We start from the raw sequence: 16,661 nt of genomic DNA, 5'->3' as shown, positions 1-16,661 counted from the left end.
GAAACAGGTTTTAAAGTTCTCTACTTTCACACTGCCATCTGCTGCTGATTTAGAGAAATATATCATTAGGTCAGAGACTAAAGACAAAAAATTTTAGAACTGAAATTTTGGAAGTTAGAAATGGTCTAAACACCTCAATTTAAAAATGGTGAAACTGGAACTCAGAAAGATCATGTGATTTGACCAAGAGTCCATAGCTAGCCAATGACAGGTCCAAGGCCAAAGTCAGATCAGCATTCTCCCTGATTGAGAAATAGTTCAATTGGGATCTTAATTTTTTCCTAGCAATCAAATTATTAGTAAAGAACATCAGTGTACTGTTAGAGTAGGTAGTTAGGCAGACATGAGCAGGGCAGGAGAGCCCTTGCCTCACCCAGGAATTTCCGGTAACCATCAGGTGATGGTCAGGTGTTTAATATACTGTTTTTCTGAAATGATCATTGGCCACAGCCAACACCAGGGGAAGACAGTCTCCCAGTAGATAGAAAACACCTGGAGCTGGTGAGCAGCAGCTTCTCAGTAAGATCTCAGGAGTTGGGCACATGGACTCGGGCATGCTCTCTAAGAGGCAAAATGGATGTATGACCTTCCTCTGGGGGCATTTGACTGGTAAAGGAAAACTGCCCCTACGGAGCACAAGCACAACCTCAGTAAACACACTATGCACGTGGTCACCCTCCCAAATGACCAACACTGCACATGCAGCAGTTGAGCAACAGCCAACCACGAGGGAAGAATCAAGAGAGAAGGAAAATCCCCAGAACCATGCCAATTGGTAAAACCCCAAGTCAAGGACTGAATGGCGCACTCGAATCTCTCAAGTTGCCCACATAGCCTTCTTCCAAGTGTAAATACTTCCTTTCACTCCTGCGCTAAAATTTTTTAATAAACTCTCACTCCTGCTCTAAAACTTGCCTTGGTCTCTCTCTGCTTTAAACCCACCTCTGTCCCCTGGCTGAATTCTTTCCTCCAAGGAAGCAAGGATCAAGTTTGCTGCCGACCTGTATGGATTCACCACTGGTAATGGTACTTTTGTTAATGTCTTATAGATAACATAGCTTTATGAACTTATGTTAGATGAAAACATAAAATTTATAATCACTTGGTGTTCAATAGTTCAGAGCAAATTATTTTACCCTTATCCTTAGAACCTGGGTTTATTTATAGATCCTATTTACATAGATTTAAAACACAATAGCCTCATATTTCAGCAATAACAAGACAAAATGTATCAAAGTGACCATCAAGTCACATCTGCAAAATGTGACACATTTATATGTTTAGCTTTATAGTAACTGTGCAAGGCCTCAAGATGATAAACCATCTATTATTCCTCAGCACTGGATGAGTTTCAAGAGACAGATTAAATCAAAGGGCTACTTGCAGGAGATTTCTTACAATGCAAAGTGAAAACTTTGCAGAAGGGAACTTTGGAACAAAAGTTAGTTTACCTATGACATGAACCAGTGATTCCACACCTTTGAACCCGAACAATTTTAGGGGAAAAAAGGGGGAAAAGGGGGAGGGGATTCCTAATTTTTTATTTTCACAAGATACTTTAAAAATGCAATAACTGGCCGGGCATGGTGGCTCAAGCCTGTAATCCCAGCACTTTGCGAGACCAAGGCAGGTGGATTACCTCAGGTCAGGAGTTCAATACCAGGTTGGCCAATATGGCGAAACCCTGCCTCTACTAAAAGTACAAAAATTAGCCAGGCGTGGTGACACATGCCTGTAATCCCAACTACTCAGTAGGCTGAGGCAGGAGAATTGCATGAACCAGGAAGGTGGAGGTTGCAGTGAGCTGGGATCACGCCACTGCACTCCAGCCTGGGCAACAAGCAAAATTCTGTCTCAAAAAAAAAAAAAAGTAATAACCATCTATTATTACTACTGCTTAATTAGAGAAGAAGAAATGTTTAAATAAGCAAATAGTGAGAAGGATGTAATTTCAGAATAAACTGCAAGGCAGTAAGAAGATAAGGGGAACTTCACACATACACACACACACATTTCATCTATCATTGCCTTTATATTTATTGTGCCTTTGGTGAAAGTTTTTCCGGAACTTACCATTGCCTGTGTATTAGTGTTCAAGAGCCAATATTACTGTTGTCAGTATTGGTGTTTAGAAGCCACTATTGGCTCAGCTTCCTAAGTTACCACCACTCCTGCCTAATTAAAAAAAAAAAAAATTTACAGAGACAGGGTCTCATTATGTTGCCCAAGCTGGTCTTAAACATCTGGTCTCAAGTGATCCTCCTATCTCAGCCTCCCAAAGCTCTAAGTTTTATAGGCATGAGCCACTACACCCAGCCCAGTGTGTATTTATTATACCTATAGCTCATCTAAACTGGAATGAGCCACATTTCAGGTGCCCAGTAGCCACATGTGCCCATAGTACTGGACAGTACAGTTCTAGAGTCTCATAAAATGTTAGAAAAGGACACAGAGAAATCAAACACAATCCAGGATCTAGACAAGAGGCAAAACAAACTTGCATCAAGGGTTAAAATAAAACCCAAGGCCAAAAGCACCGAAAGAAAGGTTCAGATGGCTTGTTTGGGGATTTCATAAGAGGGAGAACAACCAAGGCCACAGAACTAAGCCTTGAACTAGGCTGCGAAGTGTGGTTATGTCAACAAAAGGGATGAACATGTATTCTAAATGGAGGAAATAGAAACATAACGTGATTTTTCAGTTTTTAATTTATTATAGGATAGTTTTGGGAATGAAATTATTCCCTTTGGGAAATAAACTCAACCTCCACGCACTTCTTTTTCCTAGAAAGTTTCAGAGAGTCCCAGGAGTAGAAGGATGGCCAGGTCTGCTGCAGTGAATACGTAAGTTGGCTGATGCTACAGTGAGAAACAAAATATAGCAGTAACCAAGTTATGGACCTGCCATGCAGCAAGGATTTCCTAACAGAGTGGATCAGTTGGGCCTGTGAAGGTTCTACCTTTCCACCTAAAATGCAGGGAGCCCAAGATGTGAGCTCCCCCAAATTGCAGGTTCCTCAATCCTTGCTCCAGCAAAGACTGTAAATCTCAAGTTCATCTCCTTGAAAAGAAAAGGCACTAAGGAGCCACGCCCACTCAAATTTTGATCTCATATACCTTGACTGCCTTTCATTTTAGTTGGTTTGGTGGTATTTAGACGGCAGAAAGCTTAACCAAAACGTGGTCTTTATTCCTACCAATCTTAAATCTGCCTAGCACACTGGGAACCTGCCAATGCAACAGAATCCTTGAGAGAGGCAGGAATTCAGTACTTCTTGAAGGAGTTAACAGTGCTTAGGGAACCCAGCTCTGCCAGCACTCATAACTCATTCAGCAAGTGGGCCTAGCCATACTGACTCACTGTATTAACATGGTGATACATTTACTGACTCATATTATGAGTTTGAACACCTTTGGAGGAGGTGAAGACAAAAGGGAGAGGGCAAGAACTCTCAAATCTGCTTTGAGTACAAAACTGCAGACTAGATCTCCGTGTTGTTTCCTGCTGTTTCAGCACTTGGGTAGAGTGAGAAACAGAAGCACCGTTTCCTTGAATTTGGAGAACAAATATCTAGTCAAAGGGTGTGTTAGCTCATCTTAAAACAATGCAAGGCCGTGATAGCTCTCTAGTTCAGTTACCTTCCATTCCTCCCCTATCAGTCAGGTTTCACCAGAGAAACAAAACCAGTGGGAAGTATATATGAACACATTGATTGCAAGGAATTGGCTTACACATTTGGCATAACCATACTAGGCAGCCAGACAATACCTGCCTAGCTAACCAAGTCAAAAATTTGTAGGAGAGCCTGTTAGAAAGGGCATGTTGGAACTCTCAGGGATAGGTCGCAGCTACAATTACAAGCAGAATTTCTTCTTTGGGGAAAGCTCATTTCTGCTCTTAAAGCCTTGCAACAATTGAGCCAAATCCATCTAGATTTTCTAGGATACTCTGCCTTATTTAAAGTTAAGTGACTATGCACTTTACTCACATCTACAAAATAACTTCACAGCAACGCCTAGATTCATGTTTGAACAACTGGAGAAAGTAACCTAGCCAAGGTGACACATAAAACTGACTGTCACACCTTCCAACATAATCCCTCCTCTCCAGCCAAATTTACTCCACCAGAACACGGGCTCTGCAGTATGGGATCCACGCCTCTGCATAAAGTTAATTCGCATGGACTTCCCTCTCCCTGTCTATCTGCTTATGAAAGTCCATCATCCTATCTGACCCATCTCAATAGCTTCCTCAAAAGCTATCCCTCTAAAACCTCAGAGATTTTTCTGCCATTGCTATTCTCCTTGATACTTGTGAATTCTCAAATTATTAGTTACCTTTTTTTTCTGTCTCTTCCCTGAGACTACAAACCTCTTAGAAACATGGATGGTGTTTTCTATCTTGGCATCCCTAGCTCAGAGACCTTAGGAATATGTGTAATGAGAATGAGCTCATTCACAATGTATAACCCAGGAGGGTAGGATCCTTCTTACCCAGCTTTATTCATCCCAGGGATTATCCAGACAAACAAAGAAATCAGGCAAGGGGAAGAAGTATTTTCTTCTCAATTATTTAAGTTTCAAGGAAAAAGAATTAAGAATTAAGATTACGAAGAGTGTAAAGCCCAGAATTCCATGCCTTTTCACAGTTTTAATATGCTATTATGAGCTACTGTCCAAATCTAGGTTTGTCAACGCCCAGGAGTAGGACTTCATATTTCACATGCTTATGCACAATCTTGGCAAAGTTCCAGCTCCCTCTCCTGCCCACCTTTCCAAAAACTGTCTTCATCTTCCATCCTGAAGGGTCCCTTTCTTTTGCACGTTTTATAGACAATTTACTTTTCATGATTTACATGGCATGAGTAGCGCCACATGCAAGAAGAAATCTATAATAGTTCTCTTTATTTTAAAAAATGTCAAAGCAAATCGTACATCAGAGAGTTATCAAAAGTTAAAGATTAAAAATTAAAGATAGAGGGCTTAAGTCAGTGGTAGTTCCTAACTAAAAATCACTTTGGGGACTTAAAAAAATTCATGAGGTCAGGCACAGTAGCTTATGCCTGTAATCTCAACACTTTGGGATGCTGAGGCAGGAGAATCCCTTGAGCCCAGGAGTTTGAGACCAGCCTGGACCACATAGTGAGAACTTGTCTCTACAAAAAATAAGAAAAAAATAGTTAGGCATGGTGGCATGCACCTGTAGTCCCAGCTAATCAGGAGGCTGAGTTGGGAGGATCACTTGAACCCGGGAGGTCAAGGTTGCAGTGAGCCAATACAGCACCACTGCACTCCAGCCTGGGTGACAGAGCAAGACCCAATCTCAAAAATAAAAAATAAAAAATAAAAAAATAAAAAATTCATGAATCTAGGCCCCATCATGGACCAAATGAATTAGAATGTCTGAGTGTCAAATCCACGCAATTATATGCTGAAATGGTCCCATAGATGATCCTAATTATCTCCCTGGCTAAGAACCGCTGATGTCCATTTGAGTAACCAACATAAAAACACTTATTCCACTTCCAAGGTACTAATGATCCACTTGTTTCTCTGTAGAACAAAGTTGTCATAAAGCAGATGGTCAAAGTGGCTTGCACACTGCCAGACACTGCTTACTAATACTACATAAACACTGTTTCAGAGTTTGCTTCTTAATTTATGCTATGAGGAACCCAAAGAGGCCAACATCAAATACAATATGTTCAATGGAGCCAGCCATGCTGAAACTTGAACACAATATCTAAAGTGTATGTATGTATGTATGTTTATATATATATATATGCATATATATACACACACACACACACATGCAGGCGGAAGTTATAGCTGTTTAGCCATCCTTTTCTTTCCCCACCACTTTTCATTCTTGAATTATTTGCCCTCATTTTTTCTATGCTCATCTTTAAAAGCTTTCCTCACCAGGTGCAAATGACATTGAACCTAGAGAGGTTAAGTGACTTGCATAAGGTCACTCAGCTCAATGGTGGTAGAGCCAGGACTTGAATTAGCTTCTGACTCCACCCTCAAGCTCCTTCAAGTACTTGTTGTCTGCTAGAATTTTGATAAGATGGCCTAACTCTCTGGTCCCTACAAGCAGGGCTGGCTTGTTGGATTTGTGACCTATGCAAGTTGCACAGGGCCCAGTGCTTAGAAGGATCCCACACTTGGTTTAGTGCTCTGCTGTCACTAAATTCTTAATTTTTTAACAAGGATTCTGTATAGTCATTTTGCACTGGGGCCTGCAAATTATGTAGCCAGTTCTGCCTAAGAGTAAAGAGGGCTGCTCCTGGCTCTTGAGATGAGTGATCATCCACCTAGAAACTTGGAAAACGTGTAGAGCTGTAGTTGAATTGTCAAAAACAGTCAGCTTCAGCTCTGACCACCAATGCCCATCCTTAAGGAGATCTAGGCTTTCCTCAACCCTCTACTCCAACGGTGGACAGACTTGTGAAAAGAAGCTTCATTCTTCAAGTATGCGCTAATTGAGTTAGCATTTCAATTATCCTTTGACCCTTGCTGGAAGCCAAAGTAATTACATTTCTGTTTAACTTAGTATTTGCTAATAGAAATGGTGACTAATTAGAGAACATTTAAAAAATTCTTTCCTCCCCACTACCGGTCTTATTTTAGAAATCAATACTTTCAAATCGCATTATTAACATTATCAATTATCATCCACTTGTACTTTGATGGCTTTACAAGCAATCCTTATTTTGAGAAACTCTATGAAACAAATCTAGGGCAAACTTTTCCTGTTTCCCTTGAGCTTATAATGGCAATATTTTTATGTGTTTACTTGTATTTAGTCATCTTATCTGACATAGTGAGATGATCCCGCATTGTTTTTTAAGGCTTTTTGTCTTGTTTATAATTTCACAAGGTAATATAACAATTGGAAGCATTGCTTTTTTTGAAAGACATCCCCTTTAAAATTCAGGAGAGAAGCATATTTAAAAGAAGGAATGACTAATACATTTTGTTTTAAGCATATTTTCAAGAAACCATTTTAGAGCTGAAAAATACCTTACAAATCATATTTAATGTCCTTATTTTCCCCATAAGAATAGAGATTGTGATTTGCTCAATGAATAATGGTGAGTTCATAGCATACAGGAAGAGAGCCCAGGGCTACTGACTCTATCTAGATCACCACCTTTTGTGCTTAAATAGTTCCAAATGTGTTGGAGTAATGGTCACTAAATATTACTGCTGAGTTCCAACTATGATTCTAGAAGTTGAAGTGGCATATGATTTTAATGGTGCAAAGGAAAATAAAAAGTCTCTACTGTTCTCTCTAAAGATGACAGGAATCACTATTACATCATATGCAACTGTTCATCAAGAATATCACCTTTGGAGACACACAAAATATATCACATATATCTTATACATAACACTATATTAAAATCTTTAATGAGGATTTTAATTTTGTGATTGGATTGGATTGGATTTTGTGAGACTCTTTGCTGTGTCTGCTTTTTCTTGTGAAGTTCTCATGACCACAGGACATGTGATTTGACCACAGTGTATCTGAAGCAAAGAAGAGTAACCACAAGCCATGTAGAAGCTGCTTAGAGGGCTGCCGAGAGCCATTTGGTCCTTTGGTCCTTACCAGTGTACCTTGAACATACCTTGAATGTACCTGGATCACTACCTTCATCTCCCTGACTCATTCTTACTCATACATGTGTGTGTCTTACAAGACTGTGAGCCTCTTAAGGGCATGAACCATGTGTTTGCTGTTCATCTTTTCATTTGTAGCATCTAGTTCACTGCCTGGCACATCGTAGAAAATAAATGAATAAAGATATGAATGAATGGATGAATGATTTAACATCTTAGGGAGTGCCTGTATTTTCACACAGATTTATTACAGTGAAAGTACATCATTTTAATGAAGGTGGGAAAAGACATGTTATACTTTGAAAAGAAAGCCCTCTCTGCCTTGCATAATGTTCATGATGTAGTAAGCGTAATTAAATGATTAAAGAGTAAAGAGAGGCATAAATTTATCCACTTACTTGCAAGCAAGCCAACTCCACTTGCCAGGGATCCAACCCAAGCTGTTTTTCCTTTCCCTTCACCAAAGGCATCCAGCCATTCTATGTACAGGACTCCAACAGCTAGCGGGGATCCGTAACACAAAAACTGAGTAAAGAAGGAGACAAACACAATCACCCAGCCCCATCCACCATCAGGTGACTTTTTAAGTTCCATTGTAAGACAAAATCAGGAGATGTTTCTCTGCAGGTCCTAAACAAAAACAAACAGAAAAGAAAAGCTTATTTAAAGTGTGGTAGGACACAGCACTTGGGGTTAAAATATCTCCTCCGAAAGTAAAAAATAAAAAAGGTTCTCCAAAGACATGCATGGAAAAGCATAAAATATCACTGACATAGCAAGTTAACAAATACATCTGCATTTATTATTTGAATAAATGATGCATATACATGGTACAATTTTTTTTTAATTATAGAAAGGCGTAAAGTGAAATATAGCCTTCTCAACTTTGTCTACCTTCACCAGGTTCCCACCCTGCTCAACCACAGAGAGCCACTAATTTTAGTTTCTTAGTTTTTAGTTTCTTGAGTTCCCTAGGAAGCAGATTCCTAGCAAGAAGGAGACTGATCAGGAATGCTCTCTAGTTGATGCCTATGGAAGGGCATAGATGGCAAAGGGAGAAGATCAGCTGCAGATAACTTTCCAGTTATAAAGAAGGGGATTTCTAAAGTTGGGATGACCCTTCAGAGCTGTGCTGAGCTGGGTGCTGGGAGCTTCCCATCCATACTTCCATGTTGATCATGCACTGGATATGGCTACCCAGGATTGGGTGGTGATCCAAGGTGAGGTGGCTCCCTTCAGAGGAGGCAATCTATCCCCATAAGAGCTGTCAGCATTCTCGACAGTTGGGGCAAGGACTCTGTCATTCCTGAAGGGGACCTGGAGAGGAACTGGCAGCACATCACAATGCTCACTGACTGGAGTATTTTTCCAGTTTCCTTATGCATGTATAAGCAAAACCAAGCAAATATTCTCAATGTCTTTTTCATTAAAAAGTAGTGTATTATATATTACACTCCCCACCTTCGTTTGTCCACTTAACATCCTGAGAGATTTTTCCCTATCAATACATAGACAGCATCCTTAGTCATTTTTATAAGTACATAGGATGTACTTATACCATGTGGCTGTATGCTTGCTTATTTACTTATTCAATAGCAAAAACACTTGCATGGTTCAAAATGAAAAAAAGACAAAAGACAAACAGTCCTCTATCTACCTATTTCCCACCTAAGCCTTATCTCCTCCACAGGTAACCAGTGCATCTTGTTTCTTGTATATCCTTCTAAGGTTTCTTTATGCATGCACTGGCAAACTCAAATATAGATTTCCTCTATTTTTTACACAAAAAAGAGCATATTACATACATTGGTATGTGTTCTCTTTCACTTGACAAATATCTTGAAGATCTTGCACATCAATGCATACTGACCTTCCTTATTCATTTCTTACTTCTGTACTATATTCCAGTATGGAACTTTATCTTAAGTTTTGTTTGACCAGTCCCTATGGCTTCAATGAAAAACCTTACACATTCATATACCTTTTTGCTTATAGGCATATCTGTTAGATAAAATCCAAAAGAGGAATTGCTGAGTCAAAGGGAATATGCATTTATACTTGTAATTTCAGAAAGTATTGAAAAAGGCTGAGGTGGGAGGATCATTGAGGCCAGACACTACCAAATTAAGTTCAAGAGCATTGAACTAATTCATATTGTCTCCAGGATTTTGAATGTGTTGTGAAACTTTTGGATTTTTGCAAATTTCTTGGTTTTAAAATAGCATTTCATCATAGTTTCAACTTGCATTTCTTTTTCTTTTTCTTTTTTTGTTTTTTTGTGAGACGGAGTCTCGGTCTGTCGCCCAGGCTGGAGTGCAGTACGTGATCTCAGCTCACTCAACTTGCATTTCTTATAGTATAAATGTGGTGTATCATTTTGAAGATGAAAAGTCAGTTGAAAATCCTAATTCTTAGATGTATTTGGATATTCTATTCTGTTCCATTGGTCTGTGTATTCATACATCATTACCACATTTGTTTAATCACAGAATATTTTTTATAAAAGTTCTTTTACCATATGTTACTCTCTAATGGGGCTTTTTCTGTCTTTATAATTACACTCCTTTTGCAATATTTTGTAGCTATTCATGTTTTCTGTTCTATATGAACTTCAGAATCAGCCTGTCTGGTTCAAAAAGAAATCAGATGATGCTTTCATTAGGACTGAGTTAAATGTAAAAGTTGATATATGGAGAATTGACCTTTTACGATGTCAACTCATTCTAAGAACATAATATGTTTTGCATTTGTTCAAGTCTCCGTCTATGTTCTTAGTGTTTAAAATGTTCCTCAATAGTTCATTGTACTGTATTTTTATAGATTTTATCCTTGCTGCTAATATTGTAATTGGGGTCATTTCTTTTATTTGTCTTCTGTTTGTATGTTTAAAAGCTATTGATGTCTGTATGTTAATTTTACACCCCACTTCCTTACAAAATTATCCTGTTTGTGGTGGATTTTCAGATGATTTTCTGAATATACAATACACAATGCAATACAGTCATATAGTCACCTACAGTTACAATTTTTATCTCCTTATATGTCTTAAATATTTATACTTCAAATTTCCTTTTTTTTTTTTTTTTTTAGACGGAGTTTTGCTCTTGTTGCCCAGGCTGGAGTGCAATGGCACGATCTTGGCTCAATGCAACCTCCACCTCTTAGGTTCAAGCAATTCTCCTGCCTCAGTCTCCTGAATAGCTGGGATTACAGGCACCCACCACCATGCCCAGCTAATTTTTTGTATTTTTAGTAGAGATGGGGTTTCACCATGCTGGCCAGGCTGGTCTTGAACCCCTGACCTCAGGTGATCCATCCGCCTCAGCCTCCCAAAGTGCTGGGATTACAGGCGTGAGCCACCGTGCCTGGCCCCTAATTTCCTTCTTTTGTCTTTGCATTGAACAGTACATACAGAATAATATCAATTTACAAAAGTATACATTTTTGTCTAATTCCTAACTTTAGTGGGAATGCCCTCAAATAGCATGATGGTGTCTCTGGTGCTTAGTTGGATTTCTTTTACAAAGTTAAGAAAGTAATTTGCATTTTTATATTTTTGAGTGTTATTATAAGTAATTGTTATTATATTTTATCAAATGTGTTTCCAGTGTATAGGAAGATAGTCATACAATTTTCCCTTTATAACTTTTAATATGGTAAACTATATGTTTTCTACTACTGAAGCATCCATGAATTATTGGATTAAATTTCCCTGGTTCATGCATTATTTTGACTATGTTAGTCTATTTTGGGAGAGGGATTTTTTAATTCATAGGAAAATTGGTCTATTTTGTTTTGATTTCTACTAGTGTTGGTACCCAAATGGTGTTTACTTTATTTAAAAATTTGGGCTGGGCACAGTGGCTCATGCCTGTAATCCCAGAACTTCGGGAGGTCAAGGCAGGCAAATGGCTTAAGGACAGGAGTTTGAGACCAGCCTGGGCAACAGAGTGAAACCCTATCTCTACCAAAAAAATACAAAAATTAGCCTGGTGTGGTGGTGCAGCTGTAGTCTCAGCTGCTGAAAAGGTTGAGGTAGAAGGATGGCTTGAGTCCAGGAGTTTGAGGTTACAGTGAGCAGTAATTGCACCACTGCACTCCAGCCTGGGGGACACAGTGAGACCCTGTCTCAACAACAACAGCAACAAAAGGCAAGAAAAGAAAAGAAAAATTTTTCTTCTTTTTCTAAACAGCTTACATGGCAATGGATTTGGAGATCCAAGGCCTAACCTTCAAGTCCCCAGCAGGGCCTCCCACTTAACCTGCACCTTCCATGTCTCTTCACTATGCCAGGTTTACAGTCAGGTGCAACAGAGTCTTTGCCCACAGATTCTGCCAAACCATGCACTTGGCTGTGGTTTCAACAGACGATGTCTGAAGACAGTAGGAATATCAAGTATCCATTCACACGCAGCCTAATTAGATGACAAGGCATTTGGCTATCTTTAGAGAGTCATAGCTACACCCATCATTTGCCTGGGCTTCCGTGGATTTATTTCTTCACTTTGATTTCAGAGCAATGGGCAGAACTCATGTCACCATGTGCCATAAGTCTTTATACAAATTAACTTTCAACATTTAATAACCAAAAACAGAAAGATGTTACAAGTAGTGAACAAAACTGTAGGTATAAAATCCAGACACTCAAACCACATGATTGTGTTAACAGAATTATCCAAACTTCCAAATCAGAAACTTTTGTAGTAATCAAATATATTCCTCCATTGGACATTTACTCTCTCCATAAACTCTCTTACCTACTCTATTGTAAAAGTAAACAATGTAATGCTGGTCTTTCTAATGACAATTTAGTACTTTACAATTTCTGTTCAGAATCCTCTTTAAAGAAAATATTGTCTGAACTCCTCAAACTAGATAGGATATGGTAAAATAGCCAAACACCTGAAGAGCCTAAGAGGTTGTGTGAAGACAAATGCATATGAGATTGTCCTTCATTCAAATGCTCCAGTCACAGCACTTCATGAAAAGTACACATTTATAGAGACAAAGCACCAGAATCATGAATAAAGCCAGTATTCCTGAGAGGTTGCGGGTAATGGGGGAGGATGAAGAGAATTATCTCCCTTACCAGTTTTCAAATCTAAGTAGACAAAAATGCCTTTCTACACCACATACCTCTGCCCTACCTTGCATTGCCATGCCTTGCCTTCGGTGACATTTCAGGATGTAGGACAAGAGCCAAAGAAATTCTCACAGTAAATATTTACGAGAGCAAACCTTAGAAATACAAAGTTCCCATGCACATCAACTCTGACTAGAAAGGCAAGTTTTTATAGTGATGACTAACAGCTTCTGATCTGTCATCATCTCAGAGTTTAAGATACATGTAGTCTCAATAGAACACAGTGAAAACTACCATTTAGTGATTTCCTGTATTCTGTCACTCTAGCACCCTCCTCTCATGGCTTCCTCTATTCCCTAGGTGCCTCTCACCAGCTGTTTTTCTGATATTCTGTACTGCGTAAGGTGATTTTATAAATAGGCTAGTCTTCATTTCTCCTTTTTGGTAATGGTGCTCAACTTCCTTTTTGAGGATACAGATCTGCCCTGCGGCTAGAGGGCTTGTGGGACTGTTAATTAAGTTTCCTCGACCTTGAGCAATAAAGGGCAGATAACCCAGGAGAAGCCAGTAGGCTTTCAGGACTCTGAATCTTGATTGAAATGCCTGAATCTTGAGTGAAATGCTATAAGGAAAGGAAAGGAAAATCTGCAGAGATTCCGGATCCCCATGAAAGTGCACTGAAGAGACCTCTGTCAGTTCTACTACCTTGACCTCCCAGAGATACCGAAGCCTGGTTTCTCCAGCCTTCCACGTTTGTGAGCTAACCCAGTAAATTATTTTGTTAAGTTATTGATACTCATTTCTTTACTTGCACAATATATTTACTTGGATAAATATATTGTGAGTATGCAGTAATTTCAAGTTGATTATTTTAACCCTCTATACTCCATTTGGTCCCATTTGGGACAAAGGTAAAGCTGAGGAATATTGTTGATGACCATAGAATATAAGAAATATAGATGTGCAGTATCTGTTTTTAAGAAAATTTCTTCCTATTATCGTCCCTTCTTCATATTTTATGATCTAATATGATAAATTCCCTTATCTGGCATTCTTTTCAATAAAAATTCCATATTAACTAAAATTTCCACTAAGCCTATTTATCCTAATGTTTACAGAAATGCAGCAAGATAAACGTGATCTTAAAAATTAGCTGGGTGTGGTGGCATGCACCTGTGGTCCCAGCTACTTGGGAGGCTGAGGCAGGATGATAGCTTGAGCCGAGGAGGTCAAGGCTGCAGTGAGCCATGATCATGCCACTGTTCTCCACCCTGGGCAACAGATCAAGATGCTGTCTCAAAAAGAAAAAAAATAGAAGAAGAAGAAGTGGTCTTTATTCAAAATGTTCTTGATCACTTACACTTACACGTTATATTGCACTAGTTACTAAGGGAGACCAGAAGACATAGAAGGTATGGTCCCTGACCTCAGAAGCTCTTTTAACTCACTTAGGAAGGTAAGATATGTGTACATGGGAAAGTGTCTCCATGTGGGAAGGTATGTGCACAAGAGAGTATGTATATGGTTGGGTGCCAAACAAGTGGATGGATATTAAATGTTTAGGAGTTAAAGGAAATGAAAGCACTCAAGGTGGGAGCAGGAGTGGAAGGGCCTCATAAAGTAGGTTAGTTCTAAAGGACAATGAAGAGATTCATATAAGGGCGGCCAAGGCAAGAGGAACAACATGAACATACATGTGTAATCAGGATAGGCCTGATAGGTTTGGTGGAGTTGTAGATGGCAGTTCTTACAGGGCTCACATAGCAAAACAAGATTAGAAAAATGATACTCTCCATGTAAATTCAAGAAGAATGAGTTTCAAGATGTCTGTGTTTATAACCCCAAGAAATAATTGTTTCTATATATTGTAGAATAAATCATTTATATTATCTAAGTGGTGGAATATTTTTTTCCAAAAAAAAAAACGGCCAGGTGGGGTGGCTCACGCCTGTAATCTCAGCACTCTGGGAGGCCGAAGTGGGTGGATCACCTGAGGTCAGAAGTTCAAGACCAGCCTGGCCAACATGGCGAAACCCCATCTCTACTAAAAAATACAAAAATACAAAAATTATCTGGGCAAGGTAGCACACGCCTGTATTTCTAGCTACTCAGGAGGCTGAGGCTGGAGAATCGCTTGAACTCAGGAGGCAGAGCTTGCAGTGAGCCGAGATCATGCTACTGCACTCCAGCCTAGGTGACAGAGCAAGGCTCCATCTCTAAATAAATAAGGAAACAAATAAATAAAACAGCTTCCTGTTGCCTTTGCTCCCTTCCCCAAAATAATCGTTCCCTAATAACCCCCATTTGAGCATTGTCTATAAATATCTGCTTAAAGATTCATACATAGACTTTTCACTTGAGATACAAAAGGAGTTCAACAGTAGCACATTTTTATTTGAATCTCAATCACTACCAGACTGTCTGGTGCTGAAGCACTCTATTTTAAGAGCCAAGAATCCTGTGACTTTATCTTGGGAAAAAATGGTTGATTCCAGGTTGATTTTGCCTTGATCTAGTCATCTGTGAGGTGAGTCAAAAGTCTAAAGCATGCTGGGTTCCATGACCTTCCTACAGTTACATTTATGACACTTTAAGCCTGTAAACCACAGGTGAGGAGGTGGACTGAAACCCTCATACGCTGCTGGTGCAGATGAAAAGGCTGAAGCCACTTTGGAAAAAAGTTTCAGGGGTGGAAATGGGGAATGACTTAAAGGGTGCAGGGCTTCTTTGTGGGATGATGAAAACATTTTAAAATTAGATTGTGGTACAGGTAGCACAACTCTATGAACATCCTAAAAATCACTGAGCTGCACACATGAAATGGATCAATTTTATCGTGTATGAGTTATACCTCAATAAAGCTGTTAAAATGAAACACTTCAAAAGCTACTGAAAATTATATTTTAGCTCTGACTCCAATGTTGGTAACAAGTTTTATAAACTAAAGAGCAAACCTGTTCAGCCAGAAGCAGTTGTAATACTGATGTCACTCTTCCCCTCAATGACTTTTGTCCCTCCAAACATATACCATTTATCCTATACCACCTCAGTTTGAGTGAAGGAATCCTGGGAATTGAGAAATAATTAACCAATACCTAAAAACAAACAAACAAAAAATGTAGGTAAACAAGTCATTCTTTGGGTGTTTTAATGAAATGTAAGCAAAAATGTAGATTTTTGGGGGGAATTCAAAAAATAGGTAAACAAATATATTTAATACAAAATGAAGCTCATAACTCAAATACAAATTAATTACATTTCATTTCATGAGAGGCATAACACAAGTGATCATTTCTCTAGTTCTTGAATCCGCCTTCTCCCTACCACATCTATTATTCGACTTCTACTTTCGCTTTCCCATTTCTTAAACAATTTCATTTTATACTGTTCAAGGGGTAAAAAGTGCATCTGCAGTCATCAGCTGCAACAGTGTCAACACTTATAACTGATTTTATAACCATTTTAAGTAGGATAGAACTTTAAAATAAGTCTCCTCTGGGTCAAAGACCTAAACTGTCAGGTAAAACTACTCTCTTTGTTGATTTATATATTAGCAAATGTCATCACGTTAACACTAACGTAAGTCCTTTAAAAGTTATAGTCACCAGTGACTTAATTTTGGCACTTTCCAATGACATTTCAAAATGTCAGTGTATCATTTCTCTTCTAAGGTCAAATAAATATAGTTATATATCAACATCGGTTTTTAAGGAAAAGAAAAAGAATCCACCCTGTTGTGCTTCTAAAGTATTAAAACTCTTTGTAAAATCATATTGAATCATCTTCGTTCTGTATGTGTGTGTGTGTGTGTGTGTGTATACACACAATTCTATAAGCATTTTCTACAGTTTGAAATAGCTATTCCAGGGGTTGAACTCCAAATGATACATACATATATATATATATATATTTTTTTTTTTTTTTTTTTTTTTTTTTTTTTTTTTGAGGTGGTT

The 16,661-nt window shown here is 38.7% G+C and overlaps 1 protein-coding gene across 1 annotated transcript in view; it reads right to left on the bottom strand.

Moving 5' to 3' along the window:
• SLC16A9 (solute carrier family 16 member 9) overlaps positions 1-16,661 on the bottom strand; it is a 64,236-nt gene that overhangs the window by 28,373 nt on the left and 19,202 nt on the right. The window contains 2 exon segments of the mRNA XM_017889928.1: positions 8,024-8,255; positions 15,663-15,803. Of these exon segments, the coding sequence (XP_017745417.1) occupies positions 8,024-8,219 (196 nt within the window). The 5' untranslated portion in view covers positions 8,220-8,255; positions 15,663-15,803.

Source organism: Rhinopithecus bieti, unplaced genomic scaffold (genome assembly GCF_001698545.2).
Source record: "Rhinopithecus bieti isolate Rb0 unplaced genomic scaffold, ASM169854v2 scaffold_18620, whole genome shotgun sequence".
NCBI lineage: Eukaryota > Metazoa > Chordata > Mammalia > Primates > Cercopithecidae > Rhinopithecus > Rhinopithecus bieti.
This window is presented reverse-complemented; position numbering and strand designations above follow the sequence as displayed.